The sequence below is a fragment of the Onychostoma macrolepis genome, chromosome 06 (assembly GCF_012432095.1).
Source record: "Onychostoma macrolepis isolate SWU-2019 chromosome 06, ASM1243209v1, whole genome shotgun sequence".
Classification (NCBI taxonomy): domain Eukaryota; kingdom Metazoa; phylum Chordata; class Actinopteri; order Cypriniformes; family Cyprinidae; genus Onychostoma; species Onychostoma macrolepis.
In genome coordinates, this window is record NC_081160.1 from 7,883,664 (window position 1) to 7,905,934 (window position 22,271).

General features: G+C 39.0%; 1 protein-coding gene across 1 annotated transcript in view; it reads right to left on the bottom strand.

Annotated features, from left to right (window-relative positions):
* dnah9l (dynein, axonemal, heavy polypeptide 9 like) overlaps positions 1–22,154 on the bottom strand; it is a 38,626-nt gene extending 16,472 nt beyond the window's left edge. The window contains exons 1-55 of the mRNA XM_058778834.1: positions 22,043–22,154; positions 21,481–21,648; positions 21,077–21,193; positions 20,764–20,901; positions 19,594–19,718; positions 19,294–19,489; positions 18,209–18,313; positions 17,902–18,074; positions 17,570–17,792; positions 16,089–16,418; positions 15,657–15,911; positions 15,176–15,345; positions 14,775–14,997; positions 14,580–14,696; positions 14,040–14,126; positions 13,764–13,922; positions 13,531–13,614; positions 13,164–13,322; positions 12,902–13,024; positions 12,700–12,822; positions 12,119–12,343; positions 11,961–12,052; positions 11,691–11,817; positions 11,435–11,599; positions 11,213–11,338; positions 10,199–10,306; positions 9,979–10,110; positions 9,728–9,888; positions 9,490–9,646; positions 9,245–9,390; positions 8,909–9,025; positions 8,660–8,798; positions 8,477–8,569; positions 8,173–8,367; positions 7,977–8,054; positions 7,631–7,763; positions 6,646–6,773; positions 6,405–6,553; positions 6,168–6,318; positions 5,950–6,081; positions 5,677–5,850; positions 4,952–5,156; positions 4,559–4,724; positions 4,370–4,472; positions 3,617–3,856; positions 3,269–3,430; positions 2,987–3,180; positions 2,556–2,718; positions 2,317–2,440; positions 2,079–2,221; positions 1,831–1,992; positions 1,063–1,296; positions 591–737; positions 323–436; positions 16–159 (exon numbers count right to left, since the gene is read on the bottom strand). Coding sequence (XP_058634817.1) covers positions 16–159; positions 323–436; positions 591–737; positions 1,063–1,296; positions 1,831–1,992; positions 2,079–2,221; positions 2,317–2,440; positions 2,556–2,718; positions 2,987–3,180; positions 3,269–3,430; positions 3,617–3,856; positions 4,370–4,472; positions 4,559–4,724; positions 4,952–5,156; positions 5,677–5,850; positions 5,950–6,081; positions 6,168–6,318; positions 6,405–6,553; positions 6,646–6,773; positions 7,631–7,763; positions 7,977–8,054; positions 8,173–8,367; positions 8,477–8,569; positions 8,660–8,798; positions 8,909–9,025; positions 9,245–9,390; positions 9,490–9,646; positions 9,728–9,888; positions 9,979–10,110; positions 10,199–10,306; positions 11,213–11,338; positions 11,435–11,599; positions 11,691–11,817; positions 11,961–12,052; positions 12,119–12,343; positions 12,700–12,822; positions 12,902–13,024; positions 13,164–13,322; positions 13,531–13,614; positions 13,764–13,922; positions 14,040–14,126; positions 14,580–14,696; positions 14,775–14,997; positions 15,176–15,345; positions 15,657–15,911; positions 16,089–16,418; positions 17,570–17,792; positions 17,902–18,074; positions 18,209–18,313; positions 19,294–19,489; positions 19,594–19,718; positions 20,764–20,901; positions 21,077–21,193; positions 21,481–21,648; positions 22,043–22,066 — 8,328 coding nt within the window. The 5' untranslated portion in view covers positions 22,067–22,154. The remainder of the gene's footprint in view (positions 1–15; positions 160–322; positions 437–590; positions 738–1,062; positions 1,297–1,830; positions 1,993–2,078; positions 2,222–2,316; positions 2,441–2,555; positions 2,719–2,986; positions 3,181–3,268; positions 3,431–3,616; positions 3,857–4,369; positions 4,473–4,558; positions 4,725–4,951; positions 5,157–5,676; positions 5,851–5,949; positions 6,082–6,167; positions 6,319–6,404; positions 6,554–6,645; positions 6,774–7,630; positions 7,764–7,976; positions 8,055–8,172; positions 8,368–8,476; positions 8,570–8,659; positions 8,799–8,908; positions 9,026–9,244; positions 9,391–9,489; positions 9,647–9,727; positions 9,889–9,978; positions 10,111–10,198; positions 10,307–11,212; positions 11,339–11,434; positions 11,600–11,690; positions 11,818–11,960; positions 12,053–12,118; positions 12,344–12,699; positions 12,823–12,901; positions 13,025–13,163; positions 13,323–13,530; positions 13,615–13,763; positions 13,923–14,039; positions 14,127–14,579; positions 14,697–14,774; positions 14,998–15,175; positions 15,346–15,656; positions 15,912–16,088; positions 16,419–17,569; positions 17,793–17,901; positions 18,075–18,208; positions 18,314–19,293; positions 19,490–19,593; positions 19,719–20,763; positions 20,902–21,076; positions 21,194–21,480; positions 21,649–22,042) is intronic.
* Between the last annotated feature and the right edge of the window lie 117 nt (positions 22,155–22,271).

Consider the following 22,271-nt stretch of genomic DNA (forward strand, 5'->3'; position numbering starts at 1 on the left):
TCTTCACACACTCACTTTACTCATGACAACTTTAGATGCTTTCCAGCTGCGGTCCTTTGGGATACGGCCATTAGGAGACAACAGCACCAAAACAGCTGCAGACACATTAGATACAATGGCAGGAGGATTCGGAAACGTCCGCAACTCTGTTAGATTCAACTATACAAACATAAATACACAATTACTCTGGGGGGAAAACAAAACAATTCTGCACATAAAAACAAAACACTTAAGATTCTGAGTTTGAGAACAGTTCAATACAGGAGACAAAACGCACAGTTTAGTGCCCGAACATAAATACAGCACACACACAAATACACACCCTGTTGAGTGTGTTGAGTGCTGCATTTGCTGCCTGTAAAGCTGGTTCTGCTTTCGCCAGGTCTGCTTCAGTCTCCTGCTGCTGCTTGGTCACTTCTGCTTGGATCGCTTCTACCTGATATGGCAATCATTATTTTGCACATTATACAATAATTCTGATGCATTTATGATGTCTTTTAACAGATATATTCACATAAATAGTATTCTAATTCATGAGCATGTGTATGATTTTGTGCATTTGGGTGGAGATATCTGCATGTGTGTCTCACTCTTTGCTCCTCTGCATCTGCTACACTCCTCTCCTGACTGAGTTTCTCACTCTGCTGGCCGATTTTAGCGATGAGAGCTTCAGTATCAGTATTTCTTAGTTGCAACTCCACTTCCTGTGTGGCCAATTTAGCCTTCAGATCCTCCACCTGAGAAAGTGGTGCATAACATAATAACTTTATTTAAATTTAAAAACCTGAAATATAAAATTGAAGGTGTCTGTAAGCTCTAGGAATGAGAATATGGTGTAATAATTCAAATTAGATTGAACAGTTTTAAGGTTAATTTTCATTTTTGCAGCTCTTCAGTTTCCATAATGGGATGCATTCACGCTGCGCAGGCAGCCTGGTTTACGCCAAAAGAACAGAGAAATCATTTCACAGAAAGGGTAGATCACATTTTTATAGCTTCCACAGTTTCTATAGTTACTACAGTTTGGAAGTAGATTTTTATGGAACCCTGTGTGAGGTTGACCTGTGATGCAGTGGTCAGTAGTTTCTGCAGGCCGTTCCCCAGGCGTTCCATCTTCTGGGTCAGTTCTCTTCTTTTTGTCCCCAGCAAGTTGCCGTACAGTTTCATGAACTCCAGGAAGCTCTTGGGTGTGGTGTAGTTGAAACGTTTTTCATTCTGTTGATACTTTACGCTGACTTCATTCACACTAGTGTGAGCGAAAGAGATGAACTCACTGATGGACACTCTCACCGCCGGCTAAAGTAAAAGGAAAACATATCTGGGTTAATGAATTTGCACTACCGTTCCGAAGTTTAGGGTGCGTATGTTTTTTAATGTTTTAGAAAGAAGTCTTCTGCTCAACAAGGCTGCATTCATTAGATCAAAAATACAGTAAAAACAGTATTATTATTAAATATTACAACTTAAATAACTGTTTTCTATTGTAATATATTTTAAAACAGTTTAATTTATTCCTGTGATGACGGCTGAATTTTCAGCAACCATTACTTCAGTCTTCAGAGTCACATGATCCTTCAAAAATCATTCTGCTCTAGAAACATTTCTTATTATTATCAATGTTAAAGTTGTGCTGCTTAATATTTTGGTAGAAACTATAGTTTTTTTTCAGGATTCTTTTATGAATAAAGTTAAAATTAACAGAATTTATGTGAAAGAGAAATTTATAGTGAAATCATATTATCAATTGAATGAATCCTTGCAGAATAAAGGTATTAATTTATTAAAAAAACAAAACAACATATCCTCCTCACTGTCCCTAGTCTCTTTTACCTCCAGGCCAGAGATATTTTGTATAAAAGTGCTGCTGACGGACTGCAATGCATGCTGGGGCCAAGGATGGAACCAGTCAATGGCGGTGCAGTTCACGAGAGCCGGAAACTTCCGTGCACGTGTACGAAGAGTGAAGCCAACCGGAGAGAAACACAGCACCACCTACAGTGCAGGAGAGGCATGCAGGAGTGACATTTACCTTTTTATTCACAATATATACTTCAAGTTTTCTAAATAAGGAAACCAACCTTAAGCTGTCTGCGTATCCGATCAATGAAGAAATTCCAGCAGTTTTCACGCGAATCCAGCAGACCAAGCGCCCTCAACTCCACTCGAATAGAGGTGACAATCATATCAACCTCTTCCTCACTGAATAGATCAGGTATATCTCCTACACACACACACACACACACACACATATACACAAAAAATGAGAGCTACTGACAGGAAGGAGAAGAAAATGTGAGAGGAGTTTGCAATGTGTACCTGATGCTAGCATGTCGTTGATCAGCACCAGGAATCTTTCATCAGGAATCTGGGCATCTGTGTGCAGGAAGACGGTGCCAATATTCTTCACTCCCACCTTTATGTACAGTGCAGCGATATCACTCTACAAAGAAAGAAGAAAAGGTTGGAAGTAGAAGGGAAAACTTTTCACAATATTTCATATTAATCTTCAGATAAAAAGAGATCATTGTAATGCAGTGCGTGTGTGGGTGTATTACCCTCAGGTCGCTGATGCCATAACCCTTTCTCAGTGTGATCTGAAATACTTCCAGGACGCTGAGAAAAGCAGCCAACCGACACAGACTCTGTTTCCCGCTACCACCTACTCCAATCAGCAAGGCATTCCCCACAGGAGACTCAAGAATACGACTTATCCTACAGCTACATACCAACACACACACACCAGTATAGCAGTTGCAGCACTTTCCACAAACAGGGTGCAAAGCAAATTTAAAAATGAAATTTCTCAACAAAGGAGGTGCTTAACCTTCAGAATTCATGTTTTTTGATTGTCAACATCAGGAAAACAAACTAAACTTTATACGAGCTGTTTTATGTATTATTGATTTAATATGATGTATGTAAATTCTGTTAAATACAGTTTTAAAACCCTAAATTATGTGATTTTGTTATTTTCTAGGCAGCTTACATGTGTTGCATGGCTTCTTCAAACAGCACCAGGTTCATGTCAGAGTACAGCTCATTGTAGTGCTCAAGAGCATCCATCAGGGTCTTCTGAAGCTTCTCCAGGTCAGTCACCTGTGCGTAACGCGGCTCACCCACACCGTGAGCAAAATGGGAGTAGATCAATGGCTGGTTGATAAAAATAGACTCATCTATACCCTACAAAGAGAAAGCAAAAGATTATTTTTGATAAATGGTGTTCCAGTTCACTGGAGGCCCCACCAGGGTTTTGAGAAGTTATGCTCACCTCAAAGTATCTCTTGCCTGTGTCTAGCAGAATCTTATTGAACAGCTCCACGTCTTTCTCCTCCATCAGTTTGTCTGAATACACACGAGAAGACTCGTGCAGCCATAGGTGAACTAGGTCTATAGGGTACCGCACTTGCTCTGGCAGAGCGAACAGAATTCCCTACACACACACAAAACATAAGAACACAGAAATCAGCATGTCAACGCTAATATATATAAAGTAACTAAACTACCAGCAGTGTAATATTTACAGTGGCATAACTAGGCCACTGTATTTATACATATGGCCACAGTACTCAGTAACTGCACAGATGCACACATTTTAATCTGTTCCATAGACACACACCTGGAAGATGTTTGAAATGTCTCTGAGGTTGAAAATGTAGTGGAACCGAATGGCTGTGGGAAGGAAGTTCTGGCTCATTTTCTGATGCAGGCAGATGGCAGCCTGGACCAGTGTGTTGGTCATGCGGCTTACACCATAACTGTAGCCACCCTGCTGGAAATGACCACTCAGAATGGTGCTGTATATAGTGCTCAGAGCCTCCGCACCAGGGAAATGTACAGCAAACACTGAGAAATGCCTCTGTCAGTGGGAAAGAGAGAAAGAGAGAAAGAAGTGTGGAATTTAAAATCATGTTTTTATAGTTACCTGTAGTCTACTTTTCTGTATTATGCTGGACTTGACTGCACCCTTTAACACTTTGAACTCCCAAATATTCCTTTATCAACTAACCACCAGAGTGCCTCAGGGTTCAGTGCTTGGCCCTCTCATTTTTGCAATATACACAGCATTACTGGGGTCTACCATCAGGCACAGCATTTTATTACCACTGTTACACAGATAGCTCATCACAGTACCATTCAGGTCAGCCAGAAAACAGGAAGTATTGTTTGATAACCGGTTGAACTTTACAGACCACATAAGAAAATCAAACCCTTCCTATTCGAAAATCTTTTTCACTAGGCTCTTTTCACGTCTACACTTGATACTAAACTGGATATGAAATGATTGTTATAATTACATCTAGTCAAAGGTGAAATATTGCTATAGTTACTTTTAGATGAGGGCTGGATATGTATGAGTTGTTATGGTTACCTGTAGTCGAGGGTTAACTGAGAAGCTTCCCGCTGTTGGGTTCATGCAGGTGATGTACTGACAGTTATGAATCTCCTTAAGTACTAGTCTCTGACGGTCATACCTACAAAATACAAACATTTAAGTGAATCAAAACGTTTTAAAATACAACTGTTTCATACAGGCTTTGATGTACATGTTTTCTCATACCAGTGGGAGTAGTCCAAGTGCTGTCTGATAAGGGTATGTGGCTGAACAGTGCCATAAGCATCTACTTCAGGCATATTCATGTCATCCACAAAGTAGATGAGTTTTTTAGTTCCAGGAGGAGCAAAGTTCCGGCCTGCCCTCTTCTCCAGAGGCTTCTCCAGCACACCTACAGTTAAACAACCAGAATGGAAATAATGCTTTTTACTTGTTTGATGATGTAAAAACATGTTTTTTTGTATACCTTGCAAATGTGTCCATACGGTTGCTTACATATGCGTACATGTATTTTTTTATATTGTTAATTGTTGCAATTGTGTCTGTGTGCACATGTATGTTTTGGTGTTTGTGAGAGTATACAGTGTGCCCATATACAGCTTCCATTATCTCACTCACGTTGTAACATAGCTGAGGTCGTGTAGTAATTGAAAGGTACTTTTGCGACCATGAATTCCTCTTTGAGTTTGGCAATCTTATCCCAGACCAGGATAGTTTTCCCTACACCAGCATTTCCTACCAACATCACTGGCTTCCCCTTCTGCAGAAGTAACTCAAGGAAGTATGTCAGGCAAATTGTCTCTGCCGAGTGCACCAATACTGTCTGTACACATGGACAAAATTTTAGAAGGACAAAATGTTTACTATGTAACAGTTAAGCAAAGGAAGTAAATGTTTACAGCTCTTTGATTATTTCTATAGGTTTACCTTAAAAATATAATTAACATCAATAACATGATGCAGAAACACTGAAAAAACAATATATCTGAGCTGGAATGGAATGACTTCAAAGGCCTGTTCACACCAAGAAAAATAACTATGAACATAAGGTTTTAAAAAAAAATCATTTTAACTCTAAAAAATAACTATAATGATAATAACAAAGAAATGATATCCCTGGAATAATATCCAATTATAAGACACTGACAGTTCTGTTCATAGAATGTAATTAAAGTGTGTCAATAAACATCCATGGGGCTTAAAGGGGTAGTTCACCCAAAAATTTAAGTTATACATTTTTGGTTGAACTATAAGATTTTTCAAAAAGTCAAACTCTGATAAATTGTTTTATGAAAACATTGTATAACACATACATTGTATTTTGTGCTTTGTTCAAAACTGACCTGCAAAGGAATGTCAGGTTCCAGCTCAAAGGGAGGTGTGCATTCACTCCATGGAGTGAACCGTTTGGTGTTTGGGTCGATGTAGTAATCAAACACTGAACCCTGAGAGGGAAACTTCACGGCTCTCATCTCCTTACACCACCAACGGCTGAACTCTGAACGATAGTCTATTAGCTGACGAGAAATAATTAAACAAAAAAATCGAGAGAGAGAGTATTACAAAGTGAAGATGTGGATTATAGTAAACAAGGTATGTGAATTTTCAGTACTAACATGGTCCTGGAATAGAGCCCCTCCAAAGGCCCAGACACATGCAAACACAAAGTAGAGCTCATAGAGCTCACGGGGAGAGTCCGGAGGGGTGTTTTCTTCAGTCAACAAACAGTCCAGCAGACAACACAGCGTCTAATACACCCAAAGAACAGGTATAAATTAAAGTTTCAAAAAAGTTTGTCTATACAAAAATGCGTGCTGGATTGTGTGTCTCTTACCTGTACCATGCTTGTCTCAGGTATAGGTGTGATTGTCTTAAGGTTGCATCTGACCTGCTCCAGACAGTAGGGAACATACTTATCAAACAATATAGTGAGATTTGCTCGCTCAGATTGGGCCTGACGGGTGTCTATCCAGCTTGTCACATACCTGTCAATCAAAAGTAGGGGTTGAGGGTCTCAAACGCAAATTGCACTATTGAGTATAATATCAGTGAGGTGAATACAGTAACTTACGAAGTCCAGCCCAGATCCTGAGGGTTCACGTAAAGTATTCCAGCCCTAGATACTGTAGCCGGGGTTGCAGCCTTCAGGTGACTGATCTCAAACAGTAAACGCATGGAGGGGGTCAGTGATACCCGCTCATTACTGGCCAAGGTAAGCACCTAACATTTACTCACATACAAACAGAATTTATTTAAACAATTACACAGTACACACATTTATGACATTATTGTTTTATATCGTGATGACCGACCTTATTATCATCCATGACAGTGTTTAGCGATTCAATCCACATGGGGTCAATGTCGCCATCTAGAACAATCCACTTCGGCCCATCATGAGATATAGCAGAGAGTTCTCTCATAGTGGAAGAAAACAGACCTAAAACACCAAAGGAACTGTAGTCACACAAACACCATCTTGTACATTTTATGTACACATCAAATGGCCCCAAAAATGTTAACACTTAATCCACGCAAAATGTATCAATGTCATTGCATTAGATAACAAAATATCAATGTCCTACTGTTCTTAAGTTAAGCTGCTGTAATCATACACTACAGTGCAAAAGTGTTTTTTTTAAAAACTGTAATATTGTGAAATATTATAATTTACAATTTTTCTATTTTAATATGTTTTAAAATGCAATTTATTCCTGTGATACCAAAGTTGAATTTTCAGCATCATTACTTCAGTGTCACATTATTCTTAAGAAATAATTCTAATTTGCTGATTTGCTGCTCATAAAAAAATTCTTATCAGTTGTTCTGCTTAATATTTTTATGAAAACCTTTACACATTTTTTCATGACTCTTTGATGAATAGAAAGTTCAAAAGAACAGCATGTAATTGAAATAATAAATGTTTTTTTCACTTTTGAACAATTTAATGACATGTTGCTGAATAAAAGTATTAATTTCTTTCAAAATAAACAAGTCTTAATGACCCCAAACCTTTCAATGGTAGTTCAATCACCCTATCACCAAACTTAGCATTTATATAAAATGCTTAGATTCGAATTAAAATCATATTTTGTGCCTTTATGAATCAAAGGTCCCAACCATGTAGTTTATTTTAGATCTTGATGAGACATATGATTTCTCATAGCAACAGACAAACACACACACACTCAAAAGTAGACACAAAAACACAAACGCACCACAGCTGACAGCTGTCTACAGAGATGAACCTCAAACCAAACCACACTCCCATAAACACACCCCCCCACACACACATACCGTCTTTCCACTCCCGTGTAGCTGGGTGCAGGAAGCCAAACAGCTCATCAGTGGTGACAGCTTTAGGGTTGATGTCAGTCCAGATGGGCTTCAGTTTCATGTTAGAGTAGGTCTTATGCAGCGTCTTTAGAATCTGACCCACAAACAACCAAATAAATCATAAATAATTAGTTTACTGAAACAGCAACATGATCCACTCAACACATTTGAGCTGGCTAACACAGTCTGAATATCACGCATTGCGTAAGAAAAACAACAAGCAGCAAATACCTAGAATAAGTTATAAACTCAAAGAGGTCATCGAAACCTTTAAAAACCTTTCTCTTTATTTCTTCAGTGGACTGACCTGACTTTTTCCTGTTCCAGGTCCGCCCACTACAAAAACAGAGTGTCTCACTGCCAACAGCTCCTCCAGCTGGGTCACCTGAGAGAGGAAGAAGATTTAAGAAACAGAGGAGGAGAAGTTGTGCAAGTAATGGGGATCTATATCCGAAAACATGAAATGTCAAAACATTTGAACATTTCTCACATACAACACACACCTTGAGTATGAAGTTCTCCTCTGGCTGCAGGTGAAGTTCAGCGACCGACCGGCGTACATTCTGTTCAAGTTCTTGGTCTCTTTTGCGTGGGATGTCCAGAAGAGGAAAGAGATCGCTTATCAGGCCCAAGAATATCGGCACGTCACTTGTTACAACCTTCGGCAGATTAAAGTCTCGTAGAGCACGCATTAACACCTGAAAAACAAACATACACCACACTACATTACTGAATAAACTGAATACATTTGAAATATAAAGCGACAAAGGAAATACATCACATTTAAAGTACAATTCCCATGAGCACCTGCTCTTCAGGACGGCTCCTGTCCTCCCTCTTCAGTGACCCAGCAACGACCAAGACTGACTTTATGGCCCTCAAGCCCCAGTCATAATGATCCTACAAGAAACAATTATCTTGTTTGAAAGATCACCCAATACACAAGAGCATTATTTATGTTTATGATTGAATGTGTGTGAGTGTGGGTACCTGTTTGGAAAGCAGCTCTTTACAGAGTGTATAGAGGCTGATGAACTTGCGTGCGAGCAGACGTGCCTCTAAAAAACCTTCAGCCACCAACATGATCTCACAGATCAACTCATAATCAGGAATCACCATTGCACATGGCCTGACACACGGAGACAGAGCTCATGTTCACAAAGATCTATTTTTCACGCATAATTATCTGAAATTCCAATATTATTGTCTTTCAGTTCAAAGCAAAACCAGAGCCTGAACCTGAAAAGTGCTTTAAGGTTCTCTGGTAGTTCAGTTCTCCCTGCATATCCAGGGTTCAGAGTGATGAAGATCCCAACTGTTGGCCTCAACTCAATCTCCTCCCCCAGGAAGTGAAACCTGATAAACGGAATGGAAGGGTATGAGAGTGGAATAGGATGGAAAAGTGTGAGATGTGTGAGGCAGTAAGATTTGACAGAACAGGGTGAGACGGAATAGAAGGGATACAGAAAGCATAAAGAATGGAATTGAGTGGAATGGAGTAAATACATGATGGAACAAGACACAACTGAACATTAGGAAACAGGAAATTGTGAGATGGTGTGAGATGGACCTGACCTTTGTTTCTTATTGCGGACTGCATCTTGAATGGTTTTCACCTGCACAGCGACCACAGACAGAACCTCCACTGAAATCCTGTTAAACTCATCAAAACAACCCCACACTCCTGTCTGGGCCAACCCTTTATAGATATTACCTATGGACTAAAATAGGGAGGAAGAAAGAGAAAGAAACATTGCATTAAGTAAAAAGAGAGGTGTGCGAATAGTGTTCCTCAGACCGATGTATTGTGTTCTGCAAACCTTGTAGTCCATTTGCTCTGAGCAGTTGAACACATAAACCATAATGCCGAGCGATCGGCCTAGGTCTTTGGTGGTTTCTGTCTTGCCAGTTCCAGCCGGACCAGAGGTGGCGCCACTCATGGTGAGGTGCAAAGACTGAGTCAGAGTGATGTAACATCTGCCGGGTACAATAATCAGCATAGTCAATTAATGTCAGTAGCCAGCACAAATCGGATCAGTAACTATGTGTGACACTGACCGGTCAGTGAGTGGTGTTATGACCAGTCTGTTGGTATTCCCTAGATACTCGTATGAGAACTGAAACTGTGCATCACAGATGTTGATGTGACAGTGCTTCTGTTTCTCATCCCATCGGTGCCGTAACTGCGAAAGCCACGCAAACGCTTGTCCGCTGGTGACCTAGGACACAGGTCATTATGATGTTATCATATTTCTTCTTTCCAAACCCTTATTTAAGGCCACAGAATACAGAGTTACTGGTATTATTACCTTCTGAGATATGAGTTTAGCGACTACATCACGAGCGTGGACATCAATAGTGCAGATGGTCATGATCTTCTGTCGGTCTCCAGGGGTGAGGTCACCCAGTAGCATGTTTATCAGAGAATTCAGCTGACTGATCTAAAGTCAGTCACAAACAACAGTCATTTTCTCATATATTAACATATAGTAAAAGATACGATTTAGTGTTTTTATATTTTTTATTGACCTGTTTTCGGTTGTAGTCTTTCAAGGCAGTCTCAAAACCCTCCTCCACCCTCTCAAAGGCAATGCCCACATCTGTCGCCCACCAAATTTGACTGCCAGTCAGTGCTACCTGAGAACCAAACATATACAAATGGACAAATGTGTGAAATTAATCTTAAACTGCCCTGATATAACGTGGTTGTTTTTTGTTTATCCAACCTTTAATTGGTTATCTAAAATCAATTTTCTTTATATGATTGTTTTCATATGACAAGAATAAAGTTAACAATGTTAGTGGTAGGAATATTATAGAATTTTAATTCTGGTTGTGATTCATTTTAATGAATTATTTAAAAAAGTTCAATTAATGGTTCTAGTACTTCAGAAAGTAAGAAATGCAATAATTAATGCATTAACTCTCCTCACCAGAATACAAAACAGAATAGATATCCTATAAATGTAACAGAATTCCAAAAAAGGTGCATTTAACTTTTCCCTTTTCGTCATTATTCAGTACGACGAAAGTATTAACTTGTGCCTAAGTGAGTGAGTCAGATACATTTATAAACCGCTATGATTCATCCATAAGTGTTTTTGATCCACTCAGTAAAAGTCAATCATTTGGGAATCCAACCACAATGGCTGGACTGTATGTTCGCTTTGGAACTACACTACACTGACGCAAAAATATGCTTCATGTTGTACACACAGTATTTTAGTACAGTGTTCCATCCATATCTGTGGAAATCATGCCATTCTGGCATTTTTAAAAACAAACTGATTGCGAATAAATCCTCAACCTTACAAATCTTTTATTTGATTGCTCATGCACACTTGAGCTACTATAATTATTTTTGTGTTTCCCTCATGTTGGACAACCCCATATTTATTTTACATTAGATTAGTAAGTGTAAAGCTGTGTAAAGATTCGGTTTAAGTGAAGCTTCCAATGAAAAGGGTGAGTTCAAAACCGTTTAAGTTTACCTCTAAGCAATCAAGTCAGTGAAACACTTAACTAAAATGGAACCAAACACACCTGCGCCGGGTAGTCAAAGAGCCACTGGTCTCGTGGCTTGTCTTCATACGCTGCCACAGCTTCAGAGATTTCCTGGCGAACAGTGGAACGCATGGCCTTCTCCAGAGCACTCAGCCAACACTCGGCCTGTTACACGATAGACAGACAGACAGACAGACAGACAGAATGATTCTCAAACACAGAATCCAAAGATGAAATGTTGTGTGTGTCATTGCGTCTCACCTGTCCCTCACACACACAGGGCTGTGAGAAGGGCACATACTCTCGCTCTCTACTGTACATTCCTAAGGCAACAGGTGTTTTGGGATCCAATCCTCCGTTATCTTCCTCTTTTTTAAAGCTGAGGTCAGCCAGATTGTCAAAGAGCTTCAGCAAGTGTCGAGTCACCTGTGCATTATTCATACATTTACACTCACATTATTTTAATGATAAACTTTTATTTTGTAGCAATTCAATGCATTATTATTATAACTGCAACCTCTCTAGGCTGAGTTCCCTTAGAAACTATTTCCAGCAAGTCACTAGCCGAGACGAAGTAAAAGCGTGGAAATGTCAAACGCTTTGTCTCCAAATACTCAGCCAGAGCCTTCTCGCACACTGACAATCTGCAATACACAGACACACGCAAATATAATTATTTATATTTTATAGTTTTACAATAATCCTATATGGTGGAGTATTAAAGGGCATTTACACTGATTTGCAATAGCAAAGTTCATCTTAAATGAGAGTTTAACATTCACATTACCTTTGCTGAAGAGTCTCAAGTTGCTCCAAGAAGCCTGGCTGGTTAGTGACTTTTATCACATTATCAGTCTCCCCAACAGTGGTCATTAAACTCTGAAACAACATTCTGTGTTAAAACATTTATCTCCCTGGCTCCCTGCATGTTCTCTATCACAATACCTGGAAGTCCTGATGAATGCCCTGAAACCGCTCTGCATCGTGGGCCAGCTGGTTCCGGATGTCCTCAGAGTTGGTGAAAATGCTCTGGAGGTGAGCCCAGGTGCGCTGAACCACCAACCAGGTGCCAATGACCAGATCAGCCACCACCAGCTTCCGCTGCCAGCCGCTCACCTCCACCATGAAATACTCCACATACTTACTCATGAGAATATTCTGCAACTGAACCTGAGAAACACACACAACTTTTATCTCCCTGGGGAAGTTGTGGGGAAGTCGTGGCCTAATGGTTAGAGAGTCTGACTCGTAACCCAAAGGTTGCGGGTTTGAGTCTCGGTACCAGAAGGGATTGTAGGTGCTGGAGAGAGTACAGCACTCTCTCCACCCTCAATACCACGACTGAAGTGCCTTTGAGCAAGGCAACCCCCAACTACTCCCTGGGCTGCCCGCTGCCCCCTGGTGTGTGTGTTCACTGCAGAGCACTAATTCTGAGTATGGGTTACCATACTTGGCCACATGTCACGTCACTTTCAACTGAACTGAGCCACTTATATGAACTGATTTCTGCTAAACCAGGAAGTTACCTGGTTGTCCTCCAGGGTTTCAATGAGGTTTTCATCAGCTTTGAGCAGAGGTGTTCCAGTACTTGTGTGTGTTTCATATGACAGAGACATCATGGACCATGTCTGCTTGATCTCACCCAGAATCTGCGCACACAACATTTTATTATGACCTAAAAATGCCTCTTCTAAGAGTTTCTCAGAAATTATTTCAATCTTCCTGTACCTTCTCAATTCCCATCTCTTTGACTGCTTTGTCCACAATGTTCTTCACTTCCTCCTCCACACGGTGGAGCTGCAGCTCTAAGAGATCACCAAGTGTGGTGTTCTCATCCATCACAAAACTTACCTACAAGGACAGAATGAGGGAATCCTCACCTGATGTTTTTTCTTTATCACTGAGCTGATATATTTATTATTGTTTTTTCATTCCTTCTAAACAGCAGGTAATGTCTGGTTATGGTTATGCTGTGCTGGTTTGTGTTTACCCCTGTTGTGCGCATGAGCTGTTGCCAGTGTCTTTCTCTGACAGCAGAGTTTTGAAGTTCGTTAACAGCTCTCAGTGATGTCAACAAATTCTTAACGATGGATTCCAGACCGCTGTAGACGTCCCACGCACGCACATCTTTGTCCAGAGTCTTCATCTCCTACAAATACACACAAATATACAGGCACTCCAATTCTATGATAATTCGTCACAAAGCAACGATAAACATACATTTACGAGGCCCCATTTAATTTATTTTGACTGATATTTCTCATAAACCTCATCCAATGACTGCATTCCATTCTCATGTGCATTTGTGCATATGGTGAACAATGAAGAAAGACATCATTTTAGTGTTTAAACGGCACCTTAGCAAACCTTCTGAGCTCCATATCCATCTGTTCCACATTGATCTCCTTCCATGGAGTCTTAGTCCAGTCTGAGATGCTGGACTACATCCCCATCATTCCCAAGACGATGCCAATATTGGGACAAAATTTTAGAAAGACCAAGACTAACTTTAAATTACTTTTTCTGTATGTGTGTAAGTTGGTTATTAGGAGTACTTTGTACTGTAGATCTTCTGTGTAGTAAAGATTACCTTAACAAACATAACCATATCCCAGACTGCTTTAACCAGGATGATGTCTGACCGACACTGTCGAAGTTGTTTGTAGTCAGGGAAACTGACTTCGAACAGATTGGCTGTTTGTTGAAGCTTAGACATCTCATTCTCCAAATGAGCCACTGCACGATTCGTCTACACACAAACAGATAAAAGACATTTATACATGCACATTTAAACAAATAATGTAAGAATAAAACCTATTTAAAACATACACATGCTCAATCAGACATAAAAGAATGGTGAGAGCACCTTGTCAATGAGTTTGTACGGCTCCGGCAGGCTGATGAAGAATATGGAATCAGTGCGGAACTGTTCCCTGAATTCATGCTGTTTAATCTAGAAAACAAACCACAGATGCTCAGCAACATCTCAACAATAGGTTTTTTTTCCACTTGCTTTGACAAAAATGGGTCCTAAAACCTAAAAAGTGTACTACAAGTGGTAGCTAAATACATTTTTTAAATACAAAGATAGTATGTTAAAAGAGCATTTTAGTTTATATTCATGGTGTCTCAAAATAGCACAGTTGAGTACACTTAGATGATCTTAAATTGACCTTAAGAAGTACTAAAGGATCATTTTTACTATATTAAGTACAAAATTAGTGTGCAAAAATAGAGCACTTTAAGTACATTATGGAAGTGTACTTGTTTTTCACCTGGGCAATTATAATGTGAAGATGAAAGCTTCAAAACTGGATTACTCATTGATGTAAGCTTAAAGATTTTATCACGCTGATGATTTTGTGTTCTTTTCTATTCACAGTTTTTACTGATTTCAGCCCCTCACCTCAAACTGAACACACTTCCTGCGGATGACAGCAACTTCATTGGCCTGGAGAGGAGCAACCTCATGTTTTACTGTAAATGCCACCTTCTTGAGATTCTTCCATTTCTCTGGCAAGGACTGTGAAACCACACGGGTATGTGAGGCGGTAGCATGGACAGAAAAGTAGCAGAATCAGATGCATGTAAGTGAAGTTACCTCCAACAATATGTAAACATGCTCAGGTAGCTGTTGGTTGTAGGTTTTGAGCAGGTTTGAGGTGGCTTTGAGGGGTTTGAAATGCTGCTCCGTGCTCAGCTGACGGTCTCTGATGGCCATCAGGTGACCCATGATGTCCACCAGTTTGCCATAATCCCCATCGGTTACAGTCCTTGCCAACCCGATCTCTGTATTCTCAATAAATGATCCCAGCTCTTTAACACTGAGACAGAGAAAGATGTGATTAGTCACAGTCACACTACATTAATATAATCCTTGTACTTGAAACATACATGATTTTCAATGCTTTGCACTAATATGATTTATTGGGGAGGTTCTTTTGGGGAAATCGATAATAACAAATTTTCTGATTTGTAGGGAAATGTCTGAATAAATATTACCTGGCAATAACATGGTTCAGTAAGTGTTCCTTAAACATCCAGCTCCATTTCTTAATGATGTTCATCAAAGATATTTTGAAAGGTTTAATGTCCACCTGAAACCAGCCACAGAATACTCTCTTCTCCTCTAACATGCATACCTTCTCGTAAAGGTCCTCAAACTCACTGATCTAATGAGAAATCAGTGAGAGAGAGAAAAAGAAAAGTGAGAAATTATAGTAGATCTAGTGGCCTTTGCAAACTTGTATAATTTGTTATGCTAAGAAAATTAGGTATTTTCCCATTTTCATCTCAGGTTTTAAAAAAGGTCATTGAGAGATAAAATATATAAAGTCAAATTTTCATAAAGCTGCATTAATAAGAAATATTTACTAAATCGTAAAGTCACAATTACCTATTTTTTATTCTGAGATGACAACAGGTTTCTATAATTGTCATGTATTTAAATCCCAACAAAATATATATTTTGACTGGCAGATACCTGTTCTCTGAAGTTGTGCAGTTTGGGCGGATTCTTGGGCAACTCGTAATCTGCATAAAGCTCCACCTCCTCAGCAGAGAGGGCGTGTCCATAGAGCAGAAACTGCCTCATGAACTCCACCCTGTCTCCGGTCCAGAGATAACGATAGGAATCGAAGGAATGTTGGAATTCTTTGACCTTAGCAATGGCCACACGTGCACGGTATCGCACCAGCTGAGCCAGCTCCACCAGCTCAGGTATCTGATCTATATCCGACTAAGAAATAACAGACATGGTCAGACATAAGTCATTTCATAAGGAATAGGTTTACATCTTTACAGAAATCACCAGATGGTTTATCAGACGACAGGCAAAACCAATCATTCTCTGATGAACTTCAACAATACATTGCTATACATGTTCTAAATAAACATTAAACTAAAATGATCCTACCTTGTAAGTCTCAGACTGTTTGTTCTTAGCCACTCTTTTTATGAAAGAAGCCATTTTAAAAATATCTGACACCATCTGGTCAATGATATCATAGAAGTTTCCCTTCTTGGAGAAGCTGAGTGAGGGGTGAAAGATCATGTCAGAGGTCAGGGTCAGCTGAACTTCAAAGAGGGGAGAAATGTGGAGCGCTGGGTCTGTGTTCTCAACTAAGTACTGCAGGGAACATCGAACAGCACTGGAGAACCCAGTAAGAATGCTTCTGTCCACATGTTCTGTGTAGCACTGCCAAGCCTCTGAGTCCAAATCAGCACCAAGCAGCTCAGCATTCTCCTGAAGAGCAAAGAAAGAAATCAAGTAAGAATCCGCCATAAAAAAAAAAAGTCCACTAGAATAGATAACCTAAAATTGAAAAACAAAAAATTAATGAATAAATATATGAATGAATGTGAATTTCAGTTGTTCAGTTCCAATAAGATTTTAATAGAGATTTTACCCTTTTGTTAATATCATATGTAAATATACACACAAGTAATTCATATGACTCCAGTCTATCCAAAAATCCATCATTAAGGCATTTTAACTTTAAACTGTCATTTCCACACAAAATATCGGCCTATAATCCATAACAATGCTTCGTCCAGTAAAAAAGTCTGTCCTCTCTTGTCCTTTCACATCAAAATCCACTGACATTTGTTTTCATGTATAAACCGTGCTTATTCTGTGCATAGTTCTGATTCGGGTGAGATGACTTTTTCACTGGAGAAAGCAACATGTGACCCTGGACCACAAAACCAGTCTTAAGTCGCTGGGGCATATTTGTAGCAATAGCCAAAAATACATTGTATGGGTCAAAATTATCCATTTTTCTTTTATGCCAAAAATCATTAGGATATTAAGTAAAGATCATGTTCCATGAAGATATTTTGTAAATAATTTTTGATTAGTAATATGCATTGCTAAGAACTTCATTTGGACAACTTTAAAGGCGTTTTTCTCAATATTTTGATTTTTTGCACCCTCAGATTCCAGATTTTCAAATAGTTGAATCTCAGCCAAATATTGTCTGATCCTAACAAACCATACATCAACGGAAAGCTTATTTATTCATTATGTATAAATCTCAATTTCAAAAAAATGTACACTTAAGACTGGTTTTGTCATCCAGGGTCACATATTATGGATAGAGGACTCGTATTTTAGCCAGAAGCAACAGTTTGAAATAAAAAAACACCTTAATGATAGATTCAATTTTCACTTCACAAGACATTAAATTATGGACTGGAGTCATGGGGATTACTTGTGGATTACTGTGATGTTTTTATCAATTGTTTGGACTCTCATTCTGATGGCACCCATTCACTTCCCTGCTTCAGAGTATTAAAGTTTGTCCATCTCAGTGTGTTGAATCAAAATTAAATGTGTTGGACAAAAATTAAAGTTTGTCCCTCTCAATGTGTTAAATCAAGCAGTGAAACCAACACCTGCACAAGCTCATGTATCTTCTCTCCTGTGCGAGCGATGAGAGCATATTGTCGCTTGAAGTTCTCCTCTACATCGGTGAGGTTGAGCAGATTGCCACGCCGATTAGTCCTACGCGTAATGCAGGCAGAGTGACTGAAACCTCCCATCAGCCCCTGCAGTTTCTCCAAGTTAGCCTTGCTCTTCTGCACACGCTCCGACACACCACGTACCAGATCACATGTGCTACAAGCACACAAAGAGTATGCTGCATGTTAACATAAGCACCTTCACATAGTAGACCAATAAGATTACAAATTTTGACTTTTTGGATTTGTTAACAACAATCTGTTACCTCTTAATGTAGTCAGCAAGGTTTTCATCACTCCACTGCAGTTCCTTTAATGCTGGCCTTAAGGTACACCTCACTTGCTTCAGCTCAGATTCTACCAAACGCAGCTCAACAGCCAGAATTGTGCTGTGTAGTTTATTATACCACTGAGTGATCTGGAACAGAGTACTGGTGTACTAACCACGCACATACAGAGAGAGAGAGAGGAACAAAAGAAGGTTGAAAAGAGGGAATAAACAAAGATAATTTCTTGGCACGGTATAACTTGTTACTCAAACATAAAGGCACAGATGGCCACACGCAGTCTCACCATGTGAAGCATTTCCCGTTTAGAGTACAGACTCACAGCAGCCTTGGGAATGTTGTGGTTCTTCAGAATTGCAAGATACTTCACTTCCCTCAAAACAGACGTCAACTAAAACATCAACATCATGTAACAGTGAACATGGAGAAAGCAGAATTGTTTGAGAGCATGTATGTTTCTGAGCTGTACTTTGGGGGGCAAAATGTTCACCTCAAAAGTAGTTAGCAAATCTTAAACAAACATATTAACTAAGTAACTGACTGACTGACTAGCTAACAACCTAAAGTAAGAAAGACAGATAGAAAGAAAAGATTAGGGACATCTTAAAATGAAAATGGTTTGTTATGGGACTTTTTAAAAATTAATAAAGAATAACAATAAGACTGAGTATGACATTGTTTTTATACAACAGTGAAAAAAAAAAAATACTGAGTAACTTTGCGGGGACAACACTGGCACTTATTTTGTGTATTTTTGCTCCACCAACGAAAATAGTTTGAACAAAGTTCTTGATAGTTGCTAGGTGACTGCTTAAAGGGTCAGTTCAACCAAAAATTTACATTTTGTCATCAATTACTCAAGACTTTTGCTCATCTTTAACAATGAAAATTAAATCTGTATAAATACAGAAAAAGCTATCATATCTTTTCAAAAATAAAAAAGGGATCATGCCTCTTCAGAAAACTTGGGTTACTTTTAGGATTTCTTTATGAAGTTTTTGAATCATCAAAATTTTGGTGAAATGAACTTGAATGGACAAAAACAGGTTGCAAAAAAAATTAATTAATTAAAAAATAAAATCTACACTTGTGTTTCAAAAATGAACAAAACGACATGATGGTGAATGATTGAAGATGATCATTTTTGAGTTTTGAACACATACATGGATGACATGCATTTAATATTTTAGAAAACGGATTAATTTTACTCAATCCTGATTTTAATGGCGAAAAGTCTAAATTAGTCACCCACAAATCTCTATGACATTCTGGCCTCTAGTTAGCTCACTTAGCCAAATTTAAGAATAATAAAAGTAAAAGGGAAATCTCCATATAGTTAGATAAATATGTGAGTTTGTGCATGTGTCTTACAGCAGGGTTAAAGTTCAAGCTGTACAGGCTGCTCTCCTCGTCCAATATCAGCAGTGGTTCATCCAGATGTGTGTGGCACACCTCATCCAATCCAACACTCCAATTAGCATAGACTTCCTCATCCATATGATCCAGAACCTCCAATACACACTCACACACCTGCAACACCTGCTGTGCCTGAGGACTGTCTAACGGCCTAACACGTACAGAATATGGCATACATTATCAAAAATGGCATAAGAAGCGAAATTTTGTGTATTTGTGTGAGTCTTATAATTTTGTTGAGGTGAGCTTGTTTACATATGTGTAAGCTGGCTTAGTTTACTACGGTTTGACAGGATCCGTTCTCTGAGTTCTTGGGACCATTTCAGGTTACCAGCAACGGCTGGCATGTTTTTACCAAGGATGGGATAGCCGTTCCTCATCTGCACCGAAAACACAAACAAACAACAGCACAAAAGTCTGTAAGTATGCTTTTATCCAAAGCGCCTTGCTAAATGGTATATTCTGACGAAAACAAGATGTTAATTTTCAGTAACTTACATTTAAGATGCAATATTACTAGTTACTTTATGTATTTTTGCTCTGCCAATGAAAACCTTTTTTTTTTTAAGTCAAGGCACAACCATTACATCTTCGAGCATCATAATGTAGAGGTGTTTTGCTCTTGAATGAATCAGATAACTTGAATGAATAATTCAGTGACTAATTCATAAAGACATGACAGTCGTTTATCGCCACCTACTGGCGAAACAATAATATCTTAATACGAAGCTCTGACAGCCCTAAAAGCTAGTGATCAGAGAAACGAAAAAGCTTCGAAAATTCGAAACTCCGAACTAACTGAACAAGCAATTTGAACCTTAGGAAATTGAACCTGAATCAATTGAGCTTAGCAAACTGACTCATTATTTCGAAGTGCTCGAAATACGGCAGACTGGCGACACCTGTTGGTCAAAACTCTGTAAATGCAGTTAGGAGACGGTCCAAAGATGTATAATGACTACTTTCACAAACCCACTGAAAATGTTTCATGAAAGTCTGATATATTAAATAAATAATTTAATGCCATTAAATATGTATTCTTTTATGAACGTGCTTATTTTGTGTGTTCTTAGGCAGGGATTGGCAAACTATGCCAATTAGAAATAATTAAGTATCATTCTCATTTTTACATTACACATGCATTTGTATTAAAATACATTAACCTCTTATTAGATAAACCTGAACTTTTATTATAAAACTGACCAGTCGAATTCAGTCAAATTATTAATGGATTCACCAAGCTGCAAACCAGTAGAACACACTCCAAACCCCATGACTCAAAACAAAAGATTAATGAAGTTTTCAAAGCTCCATGAAGCAGGGTTTTAAAATAACAATTTGTAAAGTTTTTTTCCCCCGCAGACCCCTTCATAAACCCTAATTTGAAAACCACTGCTTCATTCTGTAATTATTAGTCACACAAACCTTCTCCCTCTGGGTGTCCAGGATGCACTGACAGAGATTGACCTCTTCCTGGAACATGACCAGCAGCTGAGAGTAGTTTGGAGCAAAAAGCTGGTGAACCCTCGGCCTCTCCAACAAAGTACCAAACATCTGTAGAAGCTACAAACACAGGCTTTCAATGTTAGAGGCTTCGAGACAGGATTTGCGCACACACTTAATTAAATAATGACAATAATAAACCTTGTGTTTTGCTGACCATATGCATGTCTGTTCATTCATTACTGAGCGTGTGTGTGTGTGTGTGTGTGTGTGCATGCATGTGTGTGCATGATACCTTAAAAGCAGACTCTAGGCCCGGGGAGTGTTGGAAGGCCAAGTTTATTACTGTCCCCAGTCTCTGGTCAAAGTCTCTGTTCTGTTCCATGAATCGATTGTAGTCGCACACAAACTCCTAGAAAACACCAGGGAGAATGTGATTGTACAGTATATAAATGTATGTGAATGTGAGCACATACACTATGGTAAAATATATGATTTTCTTTCCTTTTTTTTACAAAAAAAACTGGACTTTTATGTGTACATTATATTTATATAGAAAACAGTTATTCGACATGGTAATAATATTTCACAATATTATTGTTTTGACTGTATTTTGGTGAGCATAAGGTACTTTCAAAAACAAAAAATCTTGGTTAAATAAAATCTTGGTAGTGTATATTTGTGCAGATATGGTAAAACCTTGTTGTTGTAGTCGAGTGGGTCATATTTACTCTCCCTGAGAGTTCTCCAGCTGTCCAGGAACTCATCGTTCATGCTGTACACCATATCACTGAGAATCTTCCCTCGAGAGCCGCCCAGCTCAATCCGTTCTAGCTTTAGAAAGTCCAGAGCTGAGGCAAACAACTCCTGAAACAGGGACGCACACACAGATTGGGCAGATTATTAGCAAAGTACTTAATAAACTTAACTAGTTAACATTTTTTTAAAATGTTTTTAAAGGGAAAAATACTAATTTTCACACCACTATGCACTCAAAAAAAAAAAAGAAAAAGGAAATGATTGAAGCCATTTTGTCCAAATATCCTCCAAATATCTTAAAAACAGATCATCACAAAACAACATTTCAGACTCTGTGTGGAGTACATAGAAATTTGTTTCATTTTACAATCTTGTCACGCATGTTCCTTTTGCCAAACGTTTGGAGTTGTTGTGAATAGGCCTCTAAAGCCAAGTTAAAGAAAGAAAATACTAAATGATACACTCAGCTGTTTTCAGCGGGGTTGGATTTGTGTGCACACACCTCGATCATACACAGTCTCTCCATGATGCAATCAATGTGGTGAAACACAAGCTCAGAGGGAAAGTCCCAGGGTTTGACCGTAAGTCCTGGTCGGTTGTAGGGCCCAGTGGGTGTCAGTTTGTCCCGGTGCTGCTGGAAACTGTGCTTGAATGCCCAAAACACCTGGATGGCCTTCCGAACCCTGTCCATACCCTCTTCTAACTCCATTTTGAAGAGTTCCTCAGGAATT